The sequence below is a fragment of the Sceloporus undulatus genome, chromosome 5 (genome assembly GCF_019175285.1).
Source record: "Sceloporus undulatus isolate JIND9_A2432 ecotype Alabama chromosome 5, SceUnd_v1.1, whole genome shotgun sequence".
Classification (NCBI taxonomy): Eukaryota; Metazoa; Chordata; class Lepidosauria; order Squamata; family Phrynosomatidae; genus Sceloporus; species Sceloporus undulatus.
Window position 1 is genome coordinate 190,180,376 of NC_056526.1, and position 26,752 is coordinate 190,207,127.

Sequence of the window (26,752 nt, forward strand, 5' to 3'; positions counted from 1 at the left end):
TCTCCAAGGATCTGAACAGGTTTTTAATGGTTTCCTTCCACAAAGAATGTTCTTGCTTTGCAAATCTACAGGTGAAACCAGCCCTGGAGAGACGTTCCCAGTGCAGTTAGGCTGTTTCAAGAGGGCACCTTTGGTCCAAAACACACTGCAGAAATAATCCAATTTGAGACCACTTTAACTGCCCTGGCTCAATGCTAGGGAATTCTGGGAACTGTATTTTTGTGAGACATGTCAGAGAGCTCTGGTGCCACAATAAACTACAATTTCCAGGATTCTCAAGCACTAAGCCTGGGCAGTTAAAGTGGTCTCAAACCGAATTATTTCTGCAGTGTGTTTTGGTCCCTTTAAACTCAGCTTTTGCCCCCTGCAAAATCAGGCTTGAAATTCCCCCCACACATAGCTGAGCATCCTTTCAGCCCCTCCGTTTGCAGATTTAATGCCTACCCAAAGGACAACATTAAAGTCAGAGAAACAGCATGTTAGTTCTTCTGCAAAGCAATGCAAAGGCTGCCACAATCCAGGCGCACAAATGTGGGTGCTGTGAGAAGACACAGGTGGAAGGAAAGTTATGAGAAGGTAAGGGAGGAGAGGCAGATGATTTATTTTCTCTAGACAGGAGGGTCAAGGTGAGAAGAAGGGGACCCAATAGTTTGGTGGAGCAGGCAGCAATGCCCAAACTGGCTTCCAGGTTTTGGACTTCAGCTCCCAGAATCCCTGACCATTGGCCAAGATGTCTGAGGCTTCTGGGAGCTGCAGTCCAAAACCCCTGGAAGACCAAAGAGCTTGGGAGCAGAGGAACCAAACTACAGTACAACGGTGTGTGGGTTTGGCCCTGTTGACTTGGAAGCCATGGAAAGGCAGGGAAATTGGAACAATATGGTGCAAACTGTCAGAGGAAGGGGAAAGACATAGGCGATGGAAAGAAAATAAACGAGAAAGGGATGATTGGGAGTTTGTAACACTTTTGCACAAAAAGCTGTCCATCTGTAGTCAGTGCAAATCTGAAAGGAGAGGGGAAGGCAGGAAGGCAGTGCCACTGTGACCAAACTTCTCCCCAGCAATCCTGTCTTTGCAACAAGCCAACGTTTTGTGGCATTTCTGCGTCAATGATCTTGCTTAGAGCTGGGCAGCTGCACAAATCTTTTTCCAATCTCAAGCAGGCAACCCACAACTGAATACCAAGCCAGACAGAGTTCCAACTGAGGATTGTGAGAAGCGTCCGTGAAGTGTGTTACTTCTTTCCAAGCTGAGCCTTAGCATGGTTGATCTTGGCAGTGATGGTGGCATCGTTGCATTTGGACAGGATGAGGTTCATCTCGGCCTCGCTTTTGCGTTCAATGGCAGCCTCTGTAGCTTGGTTCAGGTCCCTGGAGCCAAAATGGAGTGAGAAAAAGCAGAAAAAAAATAAGAATTATCAATGAAGGCAACACCAAAGAGTGGGAGGGAGGGGGCATCACTTGGCAACTGGTGAGTGGCATTCTATATATTCACAGTTATCTCTAGAGTAGTTTCCAAATTTCAGTAACCTTAATTCAGTTAACCTCGCCAGTTGGCATTCAGTGGAGAATGAATGGGCAAGATGCATGCAAGGCACTAGGGCCATTTTGATGCTCCCATGCAAAACCAAGGAGGGTTGCCTAGGGGAAATGAGGGCATTTCTCTCTCTCTCTCACACACACACACACACACACACCACTGGACTAGTTTAGGCACAAGAAAGATCCCTTTTAAATCAGAAGGGATTTCTGATCACTTTCAAGCCAAATCCCCTGCACTCCAAGACCTTCATTACTATCTCCTTCTCCTGGGAGTCAGCCTCTCCCTGCCCACAAATTCATGTGGGCAATGGAGACCAAAGAGGAGCCATAACAAGGAACATGTATTAGGGGTACAGGCCTTCATGATGGATAACAAAAGTGCAGGCAAACTGAGCAAAGCCCCATGTGAGATGGGCAAAGCAGCTTCTTTGTGGACATAGAACCTACCCAACCAAGAGGAAGGCCTTCACTCTTTGCTCTGGAGCAACACGGGGAGCAAACTTCCTGGCCTCATGGCGGTTGTGGTGCTTCATACAGATCTCAACAAAAGGCTGTGTGAGAGAAAGAGAGTATCACAGACACATTGTTTGCAACTACCATACCAAAAAAAAAAAAAAAAAAAAAAAGCCTAAAGCTGAATCCAAGACCCATGGCACCAATTACTGAATGGTCAGTTGACACTGAACATGAGTCAACAGTGGGTTGACTAATGAGTCAACATTAGGAGGAACTTCCTGCCAGTAAGGGCTGTTCGACAGTGGAACACACTCCTTCGGAGTGTAGTGGATCCTCCTTCCTTAGAGGTCTTTAAACAAAGGCTGGATGGCCATCTATCGGGGATGGGGTTGGACTGGATGGCCCTCGTGGTTTCTTCCAACTCTTTGATTCTATGATTCTGTGTGATGCAGCAGTTAAAATGCCAATATGATCCTAGGCTGCATCCAAAGAAGTGTAAATAGTTGTGCAATGGAACCAATTGCCTACAGAAGTGTGGGGCCTCTTTCTATGGACAGATTTCTGCCCTTCTTACCAAGTATCCGATGGGGGACTTTTTCGATTTGGAGAACTTCTCCATCTCTTCCCAGTCTCCTTGTTCAGCCAGGGCATTGATCTTCAGCCACCAGAACCTGTCAAGGCAAGGAACGGGGAAGCATTACAGAGCCATACCAGCTAGAAGCATGGAAGTATCTCAGGAAACTTCTAGTTCCCTATTTGACTGAGCTGCAATTATTGCCAAAATCTGAGTTTTTAAGATGTTTCTCTCTCCATGGATCAAGGTGGGGAACAACAGCAATTACAAAACACACCGCATCAGTTAAAACACATATCGAACTCCTTTAAGATGGCCATCCAAGTTCTGTTTAAATATCTCCAAAGAAGGAGATTTCACCACTCTCCAAGACAATCTATTCTATTGTGTGACGATTCATACAGCTAATTTAAAATTTTAAATTTAAAAAGGACAAATGAGATACACACATATGAAAGCAATCCTCATTTAAAATACATCATTTAAATGCACTGTTCCAGAAAGTTATCAGCAAAGTGGAACATGTCCAGAGAAGAGTGACCAAGATGGCCAAAGGTCTGGAAACCAATCCTTATCAGGAATAGCCTAGGAAGCCAGGTGTGTTTATCTTGGAGTTGATATGATAGCCATCTTTAAATATCTGAACAAATGTCATGCAGAAGATGAAATGAGATTGTTTCCTGCTGCTCTAGGGACTGAACGAGAACCAATGGATTCAAATTACAGATTCTGCCTAAACATAAGGAAGATCGTTTTGGTTGTTAAGATTCATTTGACAGTAGACAGACTGCCTTGGAGTGTAGTGGACTGTCCTTCTTTGGGGGCATTAAAACAGAATTTGGATGGACATCTTTTAGGACTGCTTCAGTAGTGTATTCCTGCATGGAAGGAGTTGGACTTGATGACCCTTGAGCTCCCTTCCAACTTTAGGATTCTATGATTCATCGCCCAACTTGGTGAAAACACATGCACAAAAGTTATGTGCAACTTCATCAAAATAGTGGGTACATAGCTGCCAAGCCCCCTTATTTCAATCAGTTGTCACATCTCTCCATCTCAGGGGCAGAAAACCTCCCTACTACAACCATTAGCCCAGGCCATGCTCCCAACCATCTCCCATATTCCCTCTGACCTTTTGTCGGGGATCTTGAAATCCCGATAAAGCTGATCAGCTCGCTTGTGGTTCCCCTCCAGAATGAGGTTGTAAACAGTGTCATGGAGGGAACAGTCCAGGTATGGCTTGTCAAAGTCATCCTGGAGGCGCCGCTGAAAGCGAAGAAGCTTGATCTGGTCTTCTGTGGCCTGGCGAGGAGGAAGAAGGGGAAAGAAATCAGTGAGACCTGAAATGGGAGCCTGCTCTTCTGGTTGGCTTGACAGAGCACAGGTTATGCTACTCATAGGGAAACCGTCATATCAGATTCATGCTCCTCAAGGATTAATTGGCAAGGACAAATTCACTTTTCAATGTCAGCCCAAATTACACATACAGGTTGAGTCTCCCTTATCCAAAATGCTTGGGACCAGAAGCGTCATGGTTTTCGGATTTTTTAAAAAAAGATTCTGGACTATTTTCATACACATAATGAGATATTTTGGAGATGGCACCCAAGTCTAAGCATAACATTCATTTATGCTGCATATACACCTTATAAACATAACTTGAAGGTAAGCATATATGTAATACTTTAAATAATTTTGTACATGAAATAAAGTTTGATTTCACTGAACCATCGGGGGGGGGGATGTTTGGGCCAAAATCCTGATCCTTCTCATGGAAAAACCCTGCTAAGCACCCAAAGAATCCAAGGCCTCATTCCCACTACCTTTTACACCGGATCATGATTTGGTTCGAACTGGTTCAAATGACCCTGGTTCCCACTTAATTCAAATCACTGAAGTGATTCCGAGAAGGGACCTGTGCACCAGACCCTTTTAACCCATGTCTTTTTGACACTGATTTTTTTCCACTTCTTTTTCAATAAATCAAATCTGCACAAGTCTGAACCAGATGTGGATTGGAAGGGGAAATTTCCCCTTCAGCCGGCTGAAAACGAATCATTTTGAATCTTTTCATTCATGAATGAGAACCACAAATGGGTTATTTTAATGACAGAAAATGGGATCGGGCAAATGTAGTGTGAACCATGGTCCACTGTTGAATCAGTCCATTGATTTGGATCACACCCCGGTTTATCTGTATGTGGGAATGGGGCCCAAGGGTTTTTCTATCCCGAGGACCTCTTGGTGCTCAGAATAGCTGCCCTACCAAACCAAGATTTTCTCTGACAGTATGATATTTGCTATTTGAAATGATGCCACATGGAAAAAAGAAGCAAGCTTGTTTTCTGCTGCTCCAGAGACTAGGACATGAACCAGTGAATGCAAACTACAGGAAAAGAGATTCCACCAAAACATTAGGAAGGACTTCCGGGTGGGAAAGCTGTTTGATAGTGTTACATGCTCCCTCGGAGGGTGGTGGAACCTCCTCCTTTGGAGGATTTTAAAGAGGCTGGATGGCCATGGTGGGAATGCTTTGATGGTGTCTTCCTGCACAGCAAAATGGGGTTGGACTGGATGGTCCTGGGGGAGTGTCTCTTCCAACTCTAGGGTCCAAAACACACTGCAAAAATAATCCAGTTTGAGAACACTTTAACTGCCCTGACTCAGGGAATCCTTGGAATGGTAGTTTATTGTGGCACCAGAGCTCTCTGAGAAGAGAAGGGTAAATGTCTCACAAAAGTACACTTCCCAGAATTCCTTAGCATTAAGCCAGGACAGTTAAAGTGGTCTCAAAACAGATTATTTCTGTAGTGTGTTTTGGATCTGGGATTCTATGACACTACAGTGTCTTAAAACACCTGTCTTAAAATCCTTACACTGGCTGCCATTTAGCTTCCGGGCACAATACAAAGTGTTGGTTGTTACCTTTAAAGCCCTACATGAATTGGGCCCAAGTTACTTGAGGGAATGCCTCTCCCTACACAATCCGCCCGCACCCTCAGGACAACAGGGAAGAATCTATTAGACTAGGGTCAGACTAACAGCTACTTCTAAAAGAGCATTCACAGCTATGGCCCCCAGGTTATGGAGCAATCTGCTAGAGGAGATCCGTCTCATCATGACCCTAGATGCCTCTAAGAAGGCACTAAAGACGGACCTCTTCCGGAGAGCATACCCACCTGGCCTCCTATAAAGAACTTTAGGAAACCCCACTTTGTCCGCTGCCCTGCAATTACTGTACAGTAATTGAAATTTTTATACTCTGATGTTTTTATGATATGTATTTTAGACATGATTGAAACTGTATGGAGATTTTTGGTTGTAATCCCACTTCGATCCGTTGGGAGAAGCGGGAAAATACAAATAAACTTGTTGTTGTTGTTGTTATTATTAGCCTGAAGGGCAGAATCCTTAGCTCAACACTCTGGCACTTGCCTTGGCCGCAAACTCATTCTTCGCTTTGTAATACTCATCCACTGCATTCTGCAAACTGGATACACGACCCTCGATCCGCTGGGGAAGAAAAGAATAGGCGTTTATTCTAGGCTGGGAAGAATCATTGGCATCTTTCCTGGCCTTTTGTTAGCCACTAAGGGACCGCTTTGGCAGAAAGGTAGTCAGTGCAGATAGTTTCCTACTGTCATTTCTGGGATCTAGTGACATTAGCTTCTGCCACAGCATCTCCGGATGCCCTCCATCTTCCTGCTATGCTCCAAAAGCACCCACCTTCTCATTGACATAGCTGGAGCGCACATGAAAGTTGCCAAGCTCTTGATGGTCATCGTCTTGGTTGTAGAGGTCTTTGAGCGTGTCCAGTTCCTGGTGCTTGCAGAACTGAAGGAGAACAAGTAGAGCTGTTAAGACACACGCAAGGGGAAGACAAGGCCTTTCATATGGTGATGGGGGGGGAGGCCCCATAAATGAAACAGACTATGGAATTCATCACACGGGTGCAAAACGGGATTTAAAAGGTAGATAAAACCCCCGCAAAAGAGGGTTGATTTACACACATGTCATTGTAAACTTGTGTTAAACTGAACGCAAAGTAAACAAAAGCTGCTCCTTTTTACTTTTGGGATTTTCCAAAAGTAAAAAGGAGTGGCTTCTGTCTACTTTCCCTCCTCTTTCCATTCAGGTTAATGTTAGTTTAACAATGATGTCACGTCAAAGTCAACCCACTTTTGAAGGGGTTTTTTTCCAACTTAAACTCCCAGTTTTGCAAAGGATTTCCCCCTGTGATAAACTCCTGTGTAATTATAACACTTTGATACCATTTTTAACAGCCATGGTGCCATCCTGCAAACCTGGGATTTGGAGTTTGGTGTTACCAGGGTTTGAATCCCTACTTTCCGATGGAAACCTACTGGATCAGCTTGGGCAAGTCATACTCTCTTCTATGAGAGAGTATGAGAGCCAGAGAAAGGCAAAGGCAAAACCCCTTTGATCAAATCTTGCCAAGGGTGCATCTACATTACACTGTAGAAATAATGCAATCTGACATTTAAGTGCTGCAGCTCCATCCTATGGAATCTTGGGATTTGTAATTTTACAAGGTCTTTAGCCTTCTCTGCTACATATGCATAGAATTACACTATGAAAGCACCATGCAGACAGGGATGGGCAACTGTCAGAGGCTGGGAGTCTTTGTAGGACTGCCCTCTTCAGATGCACCGCATACAAAAATAAACGGGACTTTTTTGCTCCCAAATGCCCCAAAACACTCTCTAGGGTGAACGGAGACTATTTTCTCCTACATCGACCCATCAGAATCATTGGATGCCTAAGAGAGACCATTTTTAAGAACAGGAAATAATGGGAACCATTTCATGTTCATTTCTTCTTTTAAAAAAGGAGTCTCCTGGACCTAAAAGTAGCTTAGGAATGCCCCAAAACATCATCATCATCATCATCATCATAATCATCATCCCCCTCCTCTCATTATCCAATGGTATTTTAATTTGTTGTCTGCTATACTGTATTTTATTGTTTGAATACTAAGATGTATTAATATGTTTCATGTTTAATTATTTTCGTAGAACGTATGCCATAGGCAGATTTACTTTATCTATTTTAATTCATTGTATGTACAGTGCTGTCTAAATTTACAACGCTTTATAAATAAAGCTTAATAATAATAATAATAATAATAATAATAATAATAATAATACTCCTTCTCCCCCCAAAATTGGGACTTAGAGCAGCTTGCAATTTAAAAGAACAGTACAATTAAAAACATGCAAAAGAGAACATTAAAACAGAATTAAACTATTACAGCATTAAAACAGACCACTCCTTCAAAGAATAAAACACAGTGAAAAAAGATAAAATCGTTTAAAATAACTTAAAAATGGTACACTCTAAAACAGTACAACATCCCCAGCCCCATTCTTTAAACATGGCAAATATCATAGAATCACAGAATCGTAGAGTTGGAAGAGACCCCAAGGGCCATCCAGTCCAACCCAATTCTGCCATGCAGGAACTCTCCATCAAAGCATCCCCAACATCCCACAATTAAAAACATTTTTATTAACATTGTTTGGGCCTTAGCCCAGCCAGCTATAGGACTGCCACTCGTGCTTTTGCTGTTTATTCACCCCACTTTGGGTTTCCTTTTGTTTTCCCAGGAAGAGAAAGGATGAAGCCTCACCTGCCGATAGAGGCTCATCGCAACCGGCTGGTTCTGCAGGGTCATGAAGAAAGCGCCACGGTTGAGTTCATTCTTCAGGTGCAAGATGACGGTGTACACTGGAAAGGAAAAACAGCCACCAGTTAGATGGCTAACAATGTGCCGAATCCTCCACCTGGGGATAGGATGGAAACTGCCACTGCTATGGCTTCTGAGGAAGAGAAGAGCAGCCGGCATTTGCTGGGCATAACCCCTTCCCCATCTTCCATCCCCTTTTCCTTGTGTTTCCTCTATTTTATACTGTAAGCCTAAGGGCAGGGGACTGTCAGCTACAGGTTGAGTCTCTCTTATCCAGAATTCCCAAATATCCGAAAACGTTTTTTCCCTGGGTGGCCAAGCTAGTGACACCTTTGTTTGCTGACAGTTCAATGTACACAAACTTTGTTTCATGCACAAAAATATTTTTTTAAAAAAATATGATGCATAAAATTACCTTCAGGCTGTGTGTGTAAGATACATGCAAAAGATAAATGAATTTCGTGTTCAGACTTGGTTCCTGTCTCCAAGACAGTCTTTATCTGTCCCAAAATCTGAAATCCCAAAACACTTCTGAATCCAAGCATTTCAGATCACGGAGACTCAACCTGTATTTATATACTGCTTTGGGAGCCTTTTTGGGTATAAGGCAGGGTATAAATGCTCTAAACAATCAACAAATAACAAACAAATATGCTCTGAGGTCCCCCACACACGGAGGTTAGAAGGCTTTAGGTGATTTTTGCAGGTGCAACTGGCAGTTATGCCAGCTCAAGTATTTTCAAAAAGCATGCAGAGAGGAATCCTATACATCGTCTTTGGGAAAGCACAGCTGGGGACTTTTCTAGCCTCCAAAGACCAGTACTGCCCAGCTGCAGCTCTTTTCTTGTCCCACCTGGAAATCTCTGGTCCTCCCTTGTGACCACATCTGCATCTAAGTCCTAACCATGACCAATCCTGCTTAGCTTCTAACATCAGACAAGATCAGATATGTTCAGAGTGGGCCACTTCTGCCCAGCCCTGCCTCAAATTTGCTCTCTTTTTTTGAAAACGCACAAACACAACTCTGCCAACTTTTGCCCCGACCAGAGGAGCCCCATCCCCTGCTGAGACACACAGAAAGGGACATGCAAAAACAAGGAGGGTTGCCTCTTTACCCAAGTCGGTGTCTCCACTCTCAATGGCTTTGCTCAATGCCAGCTGGCTCCTCTTCATCTTCAGCAGCAGAGGGACCTGCTTCCCAGATCTAGGCTCATACTCCAGAAGCTGCAAGAAACAACCACAGTGAACTACAGCACATGGCAGGAAGTGCACACCTTTACTACCCATGATTCCCCTTTGCTGCCTATTACTGTCCCATGCATGATAAAGCATTCGACTTAAGCCTTCAACTTCACATTGTCCCCTCCTTGTTCCCGACTTCTCACCAAGCATCACCCTGTAGCCAAGCATAGATGGCTTTCAGGGCCACCCAGCTAGGCCTTGTACCTTAATGGCCAGCTCTGTCCGTCCGCAGTCATATGCCCGAGCAGCGATCTCTGAATATGAGATGCCAGGGGTATCACCCAGTTTTTGGTTAATGGCCTGTGCAACTTCTTCATCAGACTTGTCTTTCTGCTGCACCTGTTTTAAATAAACGGTAAAGAAAAGAGGTTAACAGCATTTCTGTATTTGCAGAACATTTTTTAAAAAGGAGAAAGAGCATTTCAGACTTCTGTTGCAAATAAATACTTGATCTCTGTGCTTACCTTGTAACAAGCCCAGTGAGCCAAGATTCGGCTGATGCCTTGGAACTCAGAGAGACGCAGGTACTCACAGATCTTGATAGCGACCGGGTAAAGTCTCCGCAGAACCAGCCTAAGGCATAACAAATGCAAAGGAACCAGTTACACTTTTGTGTTATGGGCATCAAGACAGTGGCTGAGTCTTCATGGAGGAGATTCCTATCAACAGCTATTTTCCAAAACAGAGCCTCCATCTTCAGGGGCACTGCATCCCTGGCTTGCATGCTAGCAGAGCAGTATAGACACTCTGCATTTAAAAGGAGCTATCCAAGGTGCTCAACCTATTTGGGGCTTAGAGCTCAGTACCATGGGCATCTACTTAGATGTTTGGACTACAGTAAATCCCAGGGCTGTTTCATGAGCTCACAGCTTTGAAAGCTAGCAACATATATTTTGAGCAGTTTGGTTTGCCAAATAAAGGTATCATTGTTTTGTGGATTCTAGATTATTATTATTATTTATTTATTTATTTTGGAATACCTGTATTTGCATATATGTATATTATTTATTTATTTAGAGTATGTACACCCAGCTTTTCAACCACAAAGGCTCTCAAGTCTTGGAGATGACACCTAAGATGAGATGAGACCTAAGTCGAAACACAAAATTCATATGTTTCATATATACCTTATGCATATAGCCTGAATAATTTTGTGCATGAAATGAACTTTGTGAACACTGAATCATCAGAGAGCAACAGTGTCACTGTCACAGTCACTCATGAATAAAGTTTTGGTTTTTGGGTGGTTTTGGATTTCAGCATTCCCGATAAAGGAGTACATACACACGCACGCACGCACACACACCATATATACTTGATTATAAATCAACTTCATGTATAAGTGGAGGACAGATTTTGGGGCCAAAATTATGGATTTTTATATGGCCCATGGATAAGTTGACGGTAAAACATAGGGGTAGGTAATGATGTAAGGGACAAAGCAAAGGAAAACAATGCCAACAAACTTACAAAGTTCCAGCAGGCATAACTATTTGTGCTCATAGTAAAGGCTGGAGGGATGAGAGAGTAGAAGGAGGTAAGTGCTTCCAGGGCGGATTAAACTCTAGCCTTTCACTAGGTGATGTGTGTGTGTATAATATGTGTGTGTGTATGTAACACACACACACACACACACACACACACACAACCAACTCTGGGTCAGCTTATCCACAGGTCAATGTAAGTACTGTACTTTAAATCATATGTGTATGTGTGTGTGAGAGAGAGAGAGAGATTTAATGTACAGTATTTACATTGATCCATGGATAAGTTGATTCAGGTTTTTTGGGGTCAATTTTTTAACCTAAATTTCTAGACTAATACATGAGTATATGAGTAATATATAAATTCATATGTGTGCGTGCACACACAGATATAGAGAGGGGAAGGAAAGAGTAATTCAAACATAAAACTATGTAATACAATGCTTAAACAAATTATCCAGACAGTAATACCAAAATAAAGCAACATAATACAAAACAAACTGACCAAACATATGCATCTAAGATATACAACATTATAAAAACAATATCCAGCTAAAATTCCACATGGAGAGGTTACCTGTCCAGTAAAACCTCAGTGGTAAGCTGTCGGTATCTGCAAGAGCTGTCAAGGGCACAGTCTGCATGGCGGCGCTGGTGGTGCTCAGAAGTGCTTAAGAAGACTGCCTGGCACCTGTCGCTGTAGCATAGCTATGAAGGGGCATCCTAAAGTTTTAATTGTCATCCTAAAAAATTGACAGAAAAGTTTTTTTTAAAATTTGTAGTTGTGAACTTATCTCTACGTAGTCACCATCCGGATTTACACATTTTTCCCAGTGTTTCTTGACCCTCCGAATACCGTTATTGTATAAATGTGCAGACTGCGCCTTACAAGGATTTTACACTTTAGTCACATCTGGCACAAAAAAACAAAGGACGCAATGAGCTGATTTCCTCAACATCATGCACTTAGGAACCAATGACGACACTGACAAAATGTCATCAAAATACCATAATAACTCCTGGGTGATAATTTCATTTTACGATACCCGCCGTAAAGCGCAATCTGCAGACTTCTATAATATCAGGTATTTGGAGGGTCAAGAAACACTGGGAAAAATGTGTAAATCTGGATGGTGACTACGTAGAGATAAGTTCACAACTACAAATCAAAACAAACTTTCTGCCAAACTGCTACTCTACTACAAGAGACACTGCAGACTGAGTCAGCTAGAAAAATCAGTAGCTGAACACGTTATAAACCATCCTGGGCATAAGATGTGCTTTGAAAACACTGAAATTCTGGACCATGCCCACAGCTATCAGGTCAGAATGCACAGGGAAGCCATTGAAATCCACAAACACCTGGACAACTTCAACAGGAAAGAAGAAACCCTTAAAATGAACAAAGTTGGGCTCCCAGTCCTGAAAAACACCAAAACCAGGACTCGGCGAATGCAAATGCAAACCACCCAGGGTCAGGGGGATTCCTAGCAGACAATGGATCATTAAGTAAATGGTCACCTTGTAGGCCTTGCCATTCAACAACAGAATAATACACAGATTAACATGTAAATCCCTTTCAAACAACAGTATATATATCCCACTCAATTCCATGCCAGGATTCTCTGAAGATGCCAGTCACAGATGTTGGCAAAATGTCAGGAATAAACACAGCCTTATCGCCCAAAAAACCCTCAAGAAACTATGAATTCTTTCTGCAGTGCAAATGCACCCACCAACTAGAAAAACAATCAGTGGGAGTTAAATGGTGCTACAGTCATAGAGGAAGGGACCCCCAAAGCTCATCCAGTCCACCCTCCTGTCAGGAAAGCAATCCACAGCTTAAGTATACTCTCTGTAAAAGAAGGATACTGGTCAAAGCTGAGAGGGATGCCGATCTGGTAATCGCGGATGGCGTTCAGCACCCGTAGGTCTCGGCACGTCTCCACAAAGCTTTCCGGTGGGAACTTGTCAATGAAGCATTTCCCAAAGGAGGCCGCCTAGAGATATAGGGGAGAGGAGAGAGAAAGAGGTGATGCTTGCCATTGCCTTCCTCTGAGGCTGAGAGAGTGTGATTTCCCCAAAGGACCTTTTCTTCTTTCTGTGAAGTAGTCCAGAAAGAGAAATTGTACAATGGGCCAAACTGACCCCAGGACCTGACCCAACACTTCTCTGTGTAAAAATGCAAGGGAAAAAAGAATCTCTACCGAAGACTGAAGATTAGAAAATGAAAATCTATGCTATGAAAGAAATGGGCAAGTTAACTGCAATATTAAATAAAAAAGATATAGACAAATGGGAAAGAGAAGGGAAACCTGTGACAGAGGGAATAGAGGGAAATTAAAGTAAAACTAAGAAGGAGAAAACCAAAGGGAGGAGGAAAAAACAAAGTTAAAATGACTGAAAATAGGGAATTTAATAAAGATTAAAAAATAAGAAGTAAAAATCCAAGAGCAACCCTTGAGGAGAGACTGTCTTTTCCTTCTTACCCGGAGAAGAGACTTCTGGATTTCTGGCTCGTGTTCGTAGCTGGCGGCTTCAATGCATTGCCTGACTGCTTCAGGGAGCAAATTCTGGTCCTTGATCTCCCGCAAATATTCATCTGCCTTCTGGCTTTCTTTCTGCAGGGAAAGAAGACATGGAATACATTAGGCTTTTTCAGGTTGTGAATGCAGGCAAGATGTAATTATCAGACAGTCAGTGATAATCACACAGAGCTTGGAAGAAACATGTTAATGTGTTATTTAATGGCATGGGTTATTTTGGGGAGTAGCAAGGGCATAAAGACATAATGCTAACAATTTTTAAACTTCTCTACTGTCTACTCTATGTAGCACAGCTGGGTTATGAGCTCTACAGAACTCAAAAGCGTTAGCCAGACTGACTGATGGGTTTTTAGAGTAAAGTAACTTTTCCAAGCTCTGCTCCCCAGAAAGCAACCCCTTATTACCTCGTACTCCTTCTGAGCCTCTAGCAGCAAAGCTCCGGGTGCCATGGAGGCAATCCTGAAGATTTCCTGGCTGGCCTCTGAAACAAAAAAGGAACTTTGTTTTCTGCTGCTTCAGAGAATAAGACCTGGAACAATGGATGCAAGCTCCAGGAGAAGAGATTCCACCTCAACATTAGGAAGGACCTCTTGACAGTAAGAGCTGTTCAATAGGAACATACTCCGTTAGAGAGTGATGGAATCTCCTTCTTTGGAGGTTTTTAAGCAGAGTCTGGATGGCCATCTGTCAGGGGTGCTTTGATGATGAGTTCCTGCACGGCAGAATGGGCTTGGACTGGATGGCCCTTGGGGTCTCTTCCAACTCTTAGGCTTCTATGATTCTACGTTTGGTTGGAGTAGCTACCTGAAAGCCTCAGGATGGCTTCTAGCCATCAACTCACCTGGAATCTCGTGAAGGAATTCATGAGTGGAGCGGGAGAAAATTCGCACACCATCCAGCTCCGGCACAAGGTATGACTCTTCATCCAGAGGGTACCTGCAATAGGCATTAAGGAATCCCAAAATAACACAAACCTGGCCTATACAACCTCCAGAACCAAGGGAATACAGTGGGCCCTTGCCTTACGCTGTTCTGGACCCCCCCCCCCCACCGTGTAAGGGGAAATCTGCACATTCTCGCGCCCATTGCAAACAATGGGGCGTGTGCTTGCGGCCCAGGGCAGCGCATATGCCACAGGTGCACACACCAATTGTCACATGGCTTCCGCATAAGCTGGAAGCCACGTATAGTTTGCCCATGTATGGCGCAGGTGCGCTATATAGGATGATCCCCATTGGAACAAACCCAAGACCTGTTTGGACCAGGTCTTCCAACAATGACCAACAAAGTACCTCTAAGGAGCCCTCAAACAGGTAGGAATCCTGTCCTGCCAATTCTTTAAAGCAAATGGATCCCACAAGGCCCCACATAAAATATGGAAGCTCTACTCTGGCCATGCTGTCTGGGACTGCTGGGAGTTGCAGTCCAACAGTATCTGGAAAGCTGGATGCTGCCCAGCCCTGTCCTTGGGAATGACTGCTGCATGCAAATGCACACACACACAAAACACTCCGCACCCATTCCTCTTCCGACAAAGTATTCTTTTGCAAGGATACTGAATGCACTGATCTCCTTTCCCAGCCACCAGGAGCCGTCGATCCCAAGCCATGACCACCGCACGCTGCTTGCTGCGTGACCGCGTACACCTGTCACACAAAGTGTCATGAATTGTTAAGAGACACAACACTATCTCCACAAGGGTATGGATATCCACTGGGCACTGGCCTTCTCCCACATTTCAAGGACCACTGTATCTTTGGGGGCTGTTTTCTTTATCACCATTGCATATTAATGAACAGTGTGCAGTTTTCAAGACAGGAACATAATAGGGATAGAAAGAATACAGGTTGGGTCTCCGTTACTCAGAATTCCAAAATATGAAATATTCCAAAACCCAAAACATTTTAATGGCTGGTTGGGACACTGACGGCTTTGCTTTCTGGATGGTTCAGTGTATACAAATTTTGTTTCATGCCTAAATTATTTTTTAAATTATGTATAAAATTACCTTTAGGCTATGTGTTTAAGATGGATATGAAATATAAATGGATTTCATGTTTAGAATTGGGTTCCACCTGCAAGATATCTCATTATGTATGTACAGTATATGCAAATACAGGTATTCCAAAAGAAAATCCAAAATGCTCCTGGTCACTAGCATTTTGGTTAAACAAAATTCAGCCTGTACACATATGTGCTCAAAGTGGTCAAAAATCAAGATTTTCATGAGTCTAGCTATCCTGATGTGGAAAATCCTGGACAAGTGAGATTGTTTAGAGTTTGAGACTTAGTCAGCATGAAAAATGCAAAAGAATGATTTGTTTGCAGAAGACAAGATTTTCATGCACTGATGTTTTTCTGTGCAGAAATCAAGTTTCTGGCACAGAAGATATCTGTACAAATAAAATAACAACTGTTCTTCTCATTTGTTTTCATAACTTGTTTTATGTGCGGGAAACTAGATACCTAAACAGAAATGTTATTTTCTGCACGAAAACAAAATGTCTTCTGTGGCAGAGACTTCTTAATTTTTATTTTCTGTTTTTTGCACACGCAAAAATGCTTTAAGGCTAATGTAGGCTCTTGGAAGGAGATACTGTTTTCTCTGGCAGCCGAAGCCCAAGCTGTAGAGCGCTTTATAGGTATGTGTCAGCAAATAATCCAGTAGCCAACAAAGATGCTGCAAAGGGGAGTGATACCCTATAAATTTGGAATCCAGATGAAGACGCCTGCCATCCTCCCCAAGGATACTCCCACTGCTGCATTGGCTTTGAACCCCCCTGGGTGCAGGCGGATTAAGTTTGGGCCCTCTGGAAGAAATGGGTCAGTTTGCGGCAATATTCCAGCCAACTTGCATCCTAACATGGCAAGGATGGAAGAGGAGGTAAAAATGGTGAATCCTCCCCAACTGTCCCAATGAGGCCCTGGGACCCTGCACAGAGGATAGCAAGCCACAGAAACAAACTTGTTTAAAAAGCACTCACCAAACCATCTGCTTTGGCGGAGCTCGAAACTCACAGTTGAACTCACCCAGTTTTTCCTGTCAAAAGGGAGAGGAATAATAAAAGATGGCCAGTGATTCCCAAACTTTTGGACTTCAACTCTCAGAAGCCCCAGTTAGCTGGGCCAACTGTCAGGCATTCTGGGAAGTGAAATCCAAAACATCTGGAGGACCAAAGTTTGGGAATCACTGAGCTACCCCAAGAAAAGGATGCTCTCCAGGAAGAGACTTTCACATTCCACATTTATAGAGCTACCATTCTGCTTTAATTGCTATAGTTGCAACCTATGAAATGCTGGGATTTATAGTTTGGTGGAAGACTTGGAGTTCTCTGGACACAGGCCCTCTCTCCTGGAAATATCTCAAGTACTTTGACAAGTAAGATGGAGCCACCCGTCTTCTTCCCAAGCTTTCAAAAAGCACCATTCGCAAATGCTCAAAAAGACTCACTTGGAACAGACATACTCCAGGTGAAATTTGTAGGAGGCTCATCCGCCAAATCTGATGCTTACCTTTAAGTGGGACCTCCCCGTCCAGAGGTATCCGGTGTCGGTGAAGAGGGCCAGGAAGCGGTAGTTAAAAGAGACAGCCATCCGCAGATAGGAGCCTGCCTGCGGACTCAGCCCAGGCAAAGTCTGCAAGCATAAGAGGGAGAGAAACAAGCCCAGTCCTTCAGCCTTTTCCGTCCAAATCCCATGTCTCCATTTTCTTGAACTCAAACATGCATTAGCTGCCCAGGAGACCTTGGAGAACAGTAATTCCACAATCAATCAATCAATCAATCAGTCAATCAATCAATCAATCACTGTCAGGAGGCCTTGGCAGGCTGCATGCACACACTGCACAGCAAAGCAAGCTGAGTCTCCTTTCTCCAAAATGCTTGGGACCAGAAGTGCTTTGGATTTTGGAGTTTTTCAGATTTTGGAATATTTGCGTATTTTGTTGTTGGTGTGTGCCTTCAAGATGTTTCTGACTTATTGCAACCCTATCATGGGGTTTTCTTGGCAAGACTGGTGCAGAGGAGGTTTGCCATTGCCTTTCCCTGAGGCTGAGAGAGTGTGACTTGCCCAAGACCATCCAGTGGGTTTCCATGGCCATGCAAGGAACCAAACCCTGGTCTGCAGGGGACTACAAGCTATGTAAAAGCAATGGCCATGCTACCAGGGGATCATGGGATTTGCAATCGAACAGACAGTTTCCACCAGTGCTCCCCAGGCAGCACAGGGCCTCACCATCCTTCAAGGGCTCTTAAGCACCCCACATCTACTCACGCACCACTAGGGAGCAGGTCGTATTGTCCAGGAGGTACAGATCTTGCCCCACGGCAAGGAGGATGATGGTCACTCTGTCTTGGCACAGGACTGTCCAGCAGGAGGGGGGTTTCTGAAGACCTGGACATGGAGGTGGGAGAAGGGATTAAACTTCCACTGGCGCTCAGCTGATCTGCCTGAAGTCAAATTATAATTTAAACCCACTCTGAACAGTTCAATTAATGTTCTCTGTGGTTTTCATGTTGTAAACCATGCTTCCGGGCGGGCTATGGAGTTGAGACTGCCATGGTCGCCTTAGTTGATGACCTCCGTCTGAGCATGGACAGGGGAGGCGTGTCCCTATTAGTGCTCCTCGACATCTCAGCGGCTTTCGATACCATCGACCATGGTATCCTTCTGGAACGCCTGGGAGAGTTGGGTATCGGGGGCACTGCTTTGCAGTGGTTCCGGTCCTACCTCTCGGGTAGATTCCAGATGGTGGAGCTGGGGGACTGTCGCTCCGATAAGAGGGCCCTTACATCTGGTGTCCCTTAGGGAGCGATTTTGTCCCCTATGCTTTTTAAGATCTACATGAAACCGCTGGGAGAGATCATCCGGAGACACGGGGCGCGGTGTTATCAGTACGCTGATGACACCCAAATAATTTTCTCTGTGTCTCCGACTGATGCAGTAACTAAGGATGGCATCTCTCCTCTAGATGCCTGCCTGGTGTCGGTAATGGGCTGGATGAGGGAAAACAAACTCAGCGTGAATCCAGGGAAAACGGAAGTACTGGCGATTGGTTCCCCGGTCCCGGGTGGTAAAATTTGTCATCCGGTCCTGAACGGGGTCACGCTCCCCTTGAAGGATTCGGTGCGCAGTCTGGGTGTACTCCTTGACTCGTCGCTCTAGCTGACTTCGCAGGTGGATGCGGCGGTTAGGAGTGCTTGTTATCAGCTTCAGCTGATACGCCAGCTGCGCCCCTACCTGGATCGTCGGAACCTTGAAACTGTTGTACATGCTTTGGTAACCTCTCGGTTGGATTTCTGCAACGCGCTCTACATGGGGCAACCCTTGTACCAAACCCGGAAGCTACAGTTGGTGCAGAACATGGCAGCCAGATTGGTCACTGGTAGTTCCAGGATGGACCATATAACCCCTATTTTAAAAGATCTTCACTGGCTGCCTGTTCGCTTCCGAGCTCAATACAAGGTGTTGGTTTTGACCTATAAAGCCCTAAATGGCTTGGGCCCAGGGTACTTAGAGGACCGTCTCTCCCCGTATAATCCGCCCCGCACACTCAGATCATCTGGGACAAATCTGTTAGAGGTCCCTAAATTTCATCTGGCAAGGACCTCACAGAGGGCTTTTACTGTTGTTGCCCCTTCATTGTGGAATGAGCTTCCCATAGAGCTCCGCTCCTCTGCATCACTAGTTTCTTTTAAGAAACAATTAAAAACATACTTATTTCAGCTGGCTTTTTCACCTTAGCTAATAGTGTTCTTCTTTTTCTCTGCCCCTTGTTCTCTGTTTTTTTGACCCCATATTATTGTAAATATTGTCGCTTATTTAGCCCCTGATGAACGTGATATGTTCTTTTCCTGTTTATATCCCCTTGTAATGTCTTTTTAAATTTTTATACATTGATGTTTTAACTGTATTTTTGTAAGCCGCCTTGATCACTTTCGTGGAAAGACGGGGTAGAAATAAATATTATTATTATTATTATTATTATTATTATTATTATTATTATTATTATTATTATTATTATTATGCAAAGGGATCTTGTAGCACCTTTGAGACTAACTGAGAAAAAGGTCTTGTGGCATAAGCTTGGTCTACATTGTGTTTAGATGCATGGAGTAAACTCAGGAAAGACCTTTATAATCAGATTGGATGAGTAGCCATAGAAATGCAAAAGTAGTGGGCATGGTGATGAAATGACCAGTTCAGTTTTAAATATAGTTATTGAGGGACAAAGGCAGGAAGAAAGATGTGGCCTAAGGCCAGGGTGCATAGATGGCAACACAAATGGTCATATGAACAGACCATACGGATTGTTACCTATTTCCCCCCCCCCTTTTTTTTTTTTTGCAAAAGCTTTTGTGGATAAAAAAGCAGCTTCTTCAGATGCTTGAAGAGTAAACACTCAAGTATATCAGGTGTTATTATTCCTTAGTAAGCCAGCATGGTATAGTGTCCATCACTTCAGGGACAATGGATAAATTGTTGTTATTGAGTGTGTTCAAGTTGTTTCCAACCCTCAGGCAAACCTATCTTGGGGTTTTCTTGCCAAGTTTCTTCAGAGGGGGTTTGCCATTGCCATCCTCTGAGGCTGAGAGGATGTGACTTGCACAAGAGATGATATGGCCAAGCGGGAATTCGATCCCTGATCTCCAGTGTCATAGTCCAAAACTGAAACCACTGCACCACACTGACTTCTAATAAACAAATACTTTAAATAAATGAATAGACGGAGCCCTCTTAGCCAGAAAGAGCTAAAGTTATCATTTTCTGGAGTTAACAACAGTATCTTATAATGCAAGGACAACAGAACATTGCAGGTGCCCTTTCGCGCTGCAGAATTATAACACTACCATTCCACTTTAACTACCACGTCTTCATCTCATGGGATTTGTAGTTTGGTGAGGCAGTAGAGTTCTGTGGCTTGGAATTCTAAGTACACCGCTCTAAACTGCAAACCCCAGGACTCTATACAGTGGACCCATGGCAGTTAAAGTGGAGTGATAGAGCCACAGTTGTGTAGTGAATGGACAATGGAGCTCACTTGCCTATCATTAGCCCACAGAGTTTTGCAAACTTACACAGGCTTCCAAAACTTATTCATTATGACAATTAATTAGCATAAATAAAATGCACAGATCTGTGTCTCAAATGATGCAAAACAGGAATGGAAGGGACGGGGCAAGGCAGATTTACCTGGCACCTCGGGCAGCCGGCGGAGCTTCAAATCGGCAATGTTGGTAGTCATGGTGAAGCGGTGTGCCCCCGTGAGAATGGCCACACCGGTCCCGTATTCGGTGTGAAACACTTTGGCCTCCAGCACACGGTTCTGCAGCACTTCCTGGCAAAGAACAAGAAAATGTTTTTTAAAATATAGAAATTCCAAATAGCAAACCTTGACTTTGCCATTTTATACAAAGGACTCCATTTTACAATGTCATTGTATTTAATGGGTCTTCAGCATCCACTGATTTTGATATCCACAGGGAATCCTGGAACCAAACCCCAGTGGATACCAAGGGCCCACTGTATATAACTAAATATATAAAACCCCTAAACGTTTAGGTTAAAAACAGAAACAGAGGATTAAGATGACCATTACACATTGAAATCAACCAAACATAAAATTAAAAATACACCAATTTAAAATTTCAAGTTTAAAATTAACTAGGTAGTCCTGCTGGAACAAATCATAGCCATTAAATAAACTATAATTTGAAACGGTGCAGAATTACAACCAGTTTAAAAGCCTTTAAACGTAAACAGAACAAATAAGGGGGAAAGTACAATCTGCTCTCCATACTTTATCCACAAATTCAACCATCCAAGGTTTGAAAGTACTATGCCAGTGTATTTAATGGGACTTGAGCATTCATGGATTTTAGTATCCCTAGCTGTTATTTAGGGCTTTAACAGGTGGGCTGGGGAGATGAGGTCTTTCCCCTCCAAAACACTGGTAACTTCCAGGTTTATTTCTGTGTATTTTGGTCCAAGATTTGGGGACCATGTGGAACCTGGTGTGGCCCACAGCAATTCCTGAGGGTTCAAATCTGACCCAGCTCTGTTTGTTCTAAAAGAGCTATGTTCCAAGGAAGGTCTCAGTCCCAGCCTGACATTCAGTCTTCTTTACAGCTGATGTCCAAAGGAAAAGAGTTGTGAATCTTTCCAGATTTAGAGGCATCACTAGGGTTGGCATCATCCGATGAGGTAACTCATGGTGTCACCCACCCTCAATTCTCTCCTCCTATCCTACACCACACAGAATCCTTAGTAATGTTTGTAATACTATTGTTACTCATAAATCGTCATTCCTGTACATCATGGGATGTCAATCTCCTCTGAATAAATCTTGCAAAGAAATCCCCATGGTAAGTTTGCTTTAGGGTTTCTATAAGTCAGAAACAACTTCAAGGCGCATAACACTCAATGGCAGTTTCTTATTGTTGTGTGCCTTCAAAACATTTCCAACTGATGACAACCCTAAGACAAAACTATTATAGGGTTTTCTTGGCAAGATTTGTTCAAAGGGGATTTGCCATTGTCATCCTCTGAAGCTGAAAGAGTGTGACGTGCCTGAGGTTACCCAGTAGGTTTAATGGGCGAGCTGGGAATCAAAACCTGGTTTCCAGGGTCGTAGTCCAATGCTCAAACTACTATGACATGCTGGCTCTCTGTAATGGCAATTACAGTATTTTAAAGGGATGCAGGCAAATGCCACAGCCTGTTACATGTTCTGCCAACATGTAAATGTTTGGGGACCAATGGTATCGTAACATTGGGGTGGCACCTGGTGTGGTCCGTACTCCTGCCACTCCTAGTGATGCCCCCATCCGGACAGAGATTTACTCACATTGCCCATGCTGAAGCACTTCTTGAACTCGCAGAAGAGGCTGTAGACAAGGACTGAGCCATCCTCCTGGACGCAAAGGAGGTCCTCGCTGGTCGTCCAGCCGAGGTGCACTGCTGGGCTGTTCTTCCACTGTTGTCAAAGGGAAGACAAACGCACACATGTGGATTTTTGTCATGTGGCAGTCCCTATTTCAGCAGGAAGGGGCTCAAACACACATTTAGAATTGTGATTATGGATTCAACTACACTGTATGACTTTGACACCACTTTAACTGCCATCCAACATAAATCTTGGATTGGTGGTTTGGAGAGGCATCAGCCCTCTTTGGCAGAGAAGGCTCAAAACCTTGCAAAACTGCAAACTCCAGGAGTCTATCGGACGGAGCTCCAGCACTAAAAGTGGCATCAAACTGCATTCTTTCCACAGTGTAGATGCACCCTCCAAAAAGCTTAGCAAATGACACACATAATATTGTGTTGGGGCTTCTTCACTTACTGGGATGCTGGCTAAGAGGACCCCGGATGAAGTATAGATTTCGAGAGGAGGACGGGAACTGGGAGATTTCTCTTTCTTGGTTTTCAGCAACGCTAAGAGAGGGAAAAAAGACCGACAAAAATGAGGTGAGAAGCTGAATCCCTTAGTGAATTTTGATCTGTGTTTCCTTACTTATAAATGTGCTGTTGTTGCCGGCCTTCAAATAATTTCTGACGTATTTTTAAAAAAAGATTTTTATGAAAATTAAAAACAAACATAACCACGAAAACGCTAAAACAAAAACATACACAGATAAGCGACTACATGTTCTTTTGCATTAACTTAGATCTTCTTTCTAATTATTTCATGTCCATATACCATCCATCTTCTCTAATATATTCCTTCTCTTACTTAACCCATCTTGTTCGTGGAATTTTCCCCCCAACCTTTCTTTTTCTTTCAAACTTTCCTCCTTTCATATCTTCACTTTCCCTCCTTCCTTCCTTTAACTCTAAAATCTACCTTCCTCAGATCCCTTTTTCCCACTGACTCATACGTTTCTGTCGACATGCAATAGCCTTCTTTTTATATTTCTTTTCCATTCTGTATTTACTTTCTCTATAGTAAGTAGTGTAGTGTTATAGAAAATATATAATAGGAAATTACATATTTTTGTACAGGTAGATACTGTGTAGGCAAGGCCTGTTAAGCGGAGAAAGAAGATCTATTAAGCGGAGAAAGGCGAGATATAAGAAAATAATGATGATAATAATAATAATAATAATAATAATAATAATAATAATAATAATAATAATAATATACATTTTAAAAAAACAGACACGCAAATATGTTTGTGAACATATACACCGGCAGTCAAAGTGGTCTCAAGCTGGGCTATTTTTGCAGTGTGGATGCAGACTATACCGTACCGATGGGTCCTCCGTAAGGAGCAGCGGCAACCAAGCAGTCCTGCAAGTCTTCCTTCAGGCTCCAGCCCATGCTGTAGAGATCTAGTTTCCTGGAAAGGGTTGGAAAAGGAAAACATAGTGCTGGCGCATCTACACTGTAGAAATAACGCAGTTTAGCACCACTTTAAGTGCCACATCTCCATCCTACATAACCCTGGGATCTGAAGTTTTACAAGGCCTTCAGCCCACTGTGCCAAAGGCAACTGGTGCATCCACACTGTAGAAATAATGCAGTTTAGCACCATTTTAAGTGCTGTGGCTCCATCCTATAAAACCCCAGGATTTGTAGCTTTGCTAAGGCCTGTTACAGACTACCAAAATAAAGCTGCTTCGGGTCACTCTGGAGGTATGCTGTTTAAATGATGCACGCATCCTAAGAATCCGGAAGCTGCACCAAAGCTGCACTCCAGTGCTTAGGAATGGAGTGTGGCTTTGGCGCGACCTCCGGACTCTTAGGACCCATGCATCATTTAAATAGCATACCTCCAAAGAGACCCAAAGCAGCTTTATTTTGGCAGTCTGTAACAGGCCAAAGTCTTTGGCCTGGTGCCTTGCAAAACTACAAATCCCAAGATAGTGTATTTATTATTATTATTATTATTATTATTATTATTATTATTATTATTATGCTTTACTTATATTGCACTGTAAATTTAGAATATAGCGCTGTACATCCAATCAATTAAAAACAGATAAAATAAACCTGCCTATACATTCCACGAAAATAATTAAATATCATACATATTGGTACATGTCAAGAAAATATGTTTCAGGCTGGTGCCAAACTGCATACAGTACTTTCTGTTTTTGGGGTTGTTGTTGTTGTGGTGGTGGTTGCTTATTTAAAAACTTTTAAGTGGACACATTGTTACCAAAAAAAGGAGACAGGCCTGATACAAAAAAGGATAAATAAATGAGGCATTAAACTAACATGGAAATATCACATTAGATATGACTTTGGGGATTAAATCCCTCAAACCTTCTTAAGTTTGAGTGACACATGCCAGAGTCATGATGGGAGTATATAGTTCCTTCTGTGTCATTTAAAGCAACTTCATATCAAGATTTAACTTTAAGGGGGGGAATAAACAAACTCATTTTTTTGTTTTTGCAACCCTGGATGGTTAATAATAATAATAATAATAATAATATAAAGGCCTGGGAGGAGGAATTAAAAAGGGGGAATTGCAAAAAATATCTGCAGACAGAGGGTGAAAATGTGGGATCTGAAGAGGGATGTAAGCCTGGGTGCAGCAGTGCAATGCAGATATGAAATCCATAAATGCAATTTAATTAAATGCAATTAAAAATTTTTAATGCAGTGCAGAAGTGGTGGGGCTGCATGAGAAGGACCCTGACCTGTAATAAGCTGCTTCCCCCAAAGGATCCCAGTTGGCTGTATAGCAGTCCATCTTGCTTTGGTCAGGAAAGGAAAATTCCCCTTTGCTCTGGCTCCATAGACCCAGCTGGGCTTCTCTTTCTCCTAGGCACTTCCGCCCTTACTGCTCCAAGGTAAAGTGAACAAGGTGAAGCAGCGGTCGCCATCTTGTGTAAGGGCAAAGCGAGAGCTCCTTTGGCTCTCTGCTGCCATCTGAAGGCAGGAGGAGAGAAAGGACCAAAAGGCTTAATGCAAGTACTGTAGTCAATACAAAAATCTGCCTAAGTGCATGGGGAACACACGTCCTCCTTTTCCCGGACATTGGCCTACATTCCAGATTTCTACCCAGGGGGAGCATTCCAAAATGCCCTCCATTTTGAGAAGGACTAAGAAACATGATTTTATATTTAATATAAATATTAATGTAATACAAATATATAATATATGTTTATATGAGTTTATATTTATTATAAATATTAAAGTAATATTAATATTAAAATAATATAATATAAATCTTTGATATGAGTTTATATTTAAGCGTGAGATAAAGACAATTTCTGGACATTACTCAATTGTTATTTGATGTTTATTTTAGTCTGTTTGTATATTTTTGTTGCAATGATTTTGTGTATCAATTTTGTATTATATTCTGTTTTCTAGAATGTACACCACATTTGTTTTATTTTATGTACAGCCTTTATAAATAAAGTTTAACAACAACAACAATAATAATAATATTTACAGTGGTGTTTTGAAGCTTTCGTTTTGTAATAATGTCACACATTTTTCATGAACGTCCTACATTTTGTGGCGCCTTGTCCTCCTTCCAAAATGTCCTCCATTTTAAGCAGGACTAAGAAGCACCCATTTATCTTGATGTGTTTTTAGCTTTTATTTTGTAATGCCACACATTTTTCATGAACGTCCTACATTTTGCGGTGCCTTGTCCTCTTTTGCAGTTAGGACACCCGGTCACCTTGACCAATGGCTGCAACCATTGCACCTCTGGCCCTTGACCTCAATGTAGATGTCCTCCTTTTCCAGGACAGGCCCTACATTTCAGCCTTCTGTCCAGGAGGAATTCCAAAATGTCCTCCATTTTGAGCAGGACAAAGAAGCACGAACTCAATACAGGGAGACCAGACGTAAGACATTCAAGAAAAATGTAGGATGTTACGAAATAAAAGCTATAAACCCTCACTTAAGTGCAAATGTATGCTTCCTTCTCATGCTCAAAATTGACATTTTGGGATTTCTCCTGGACAGAAGGCTGAAATGGGGGACGTGTCCTGAGAAAGGAGGACATATCCTATCATCATACGTATCTGTTAATCCACTATAACTTTAACTTAAATATCGTATTATATCTTTATAACTACATACGTGTGTTACATTTATAAATCAGGTTAGTGTTACAACCACCTTCTATAGGTGTGTGTTTTGTGCCCTCAAGTCATTTCCAACTCATGGCAACACTAAAGGCAAACCTATCATAGTGCTTTCTTGGCAAGATTTGTCCGGAGGGGTTTTGCCATTGCTG

The 26,752-nt window shown here is 42.8% G+C and overlaps 1 protein-coding gene across 1 annotated transcript; it reads right to left on the reverse strand.

The window, feature by feature from the left end:
* Positions 1-25,375, reverse strand: VPS16 (VPS16 core subunit of CORVET and HOPS complexes). The gene is made up of 24 exons (XM_042470143.1): positions 25,194-25,375; positions 23,796-23,884; positions 22,888-22,979; positions 22,393-22,521; positions 20,739-20,883; positions 17,824-17,939; positions 17,061-17,183; positions 16,532-16,587; positions 15,104-15,193; positions 14,389-14,483; positions 13,952-14,028; positions 13,491-13,622; positions 12,874-13,001; positions 11,579-11,614; positions 9,982-10,090; positions 9,722-9,856; positions 9,391-9,499; positions 8,219-8,316; positions 6,295-6,402; positions 6,004-6,081; positions 3,701-3,870; positions 2,569-2,665; positions 1,986-2,089; positions 1-1,367 (listed from the first exon to the last, which is right to left on the reverse strand). Exons 1-24 carry the CDS (start codon positions 25,244-25,246, stop codon positions 1,232-1,234), a joined length of 2,505 nt encoding a protein of 834 aa, XP_042326077.1. The 5' UTR covers positions 25,247-25,375; the 3' UTR covers positions 1-1,231.
* Positions 25,376-26,752: the final 1,377 nt, after the last annotated feature.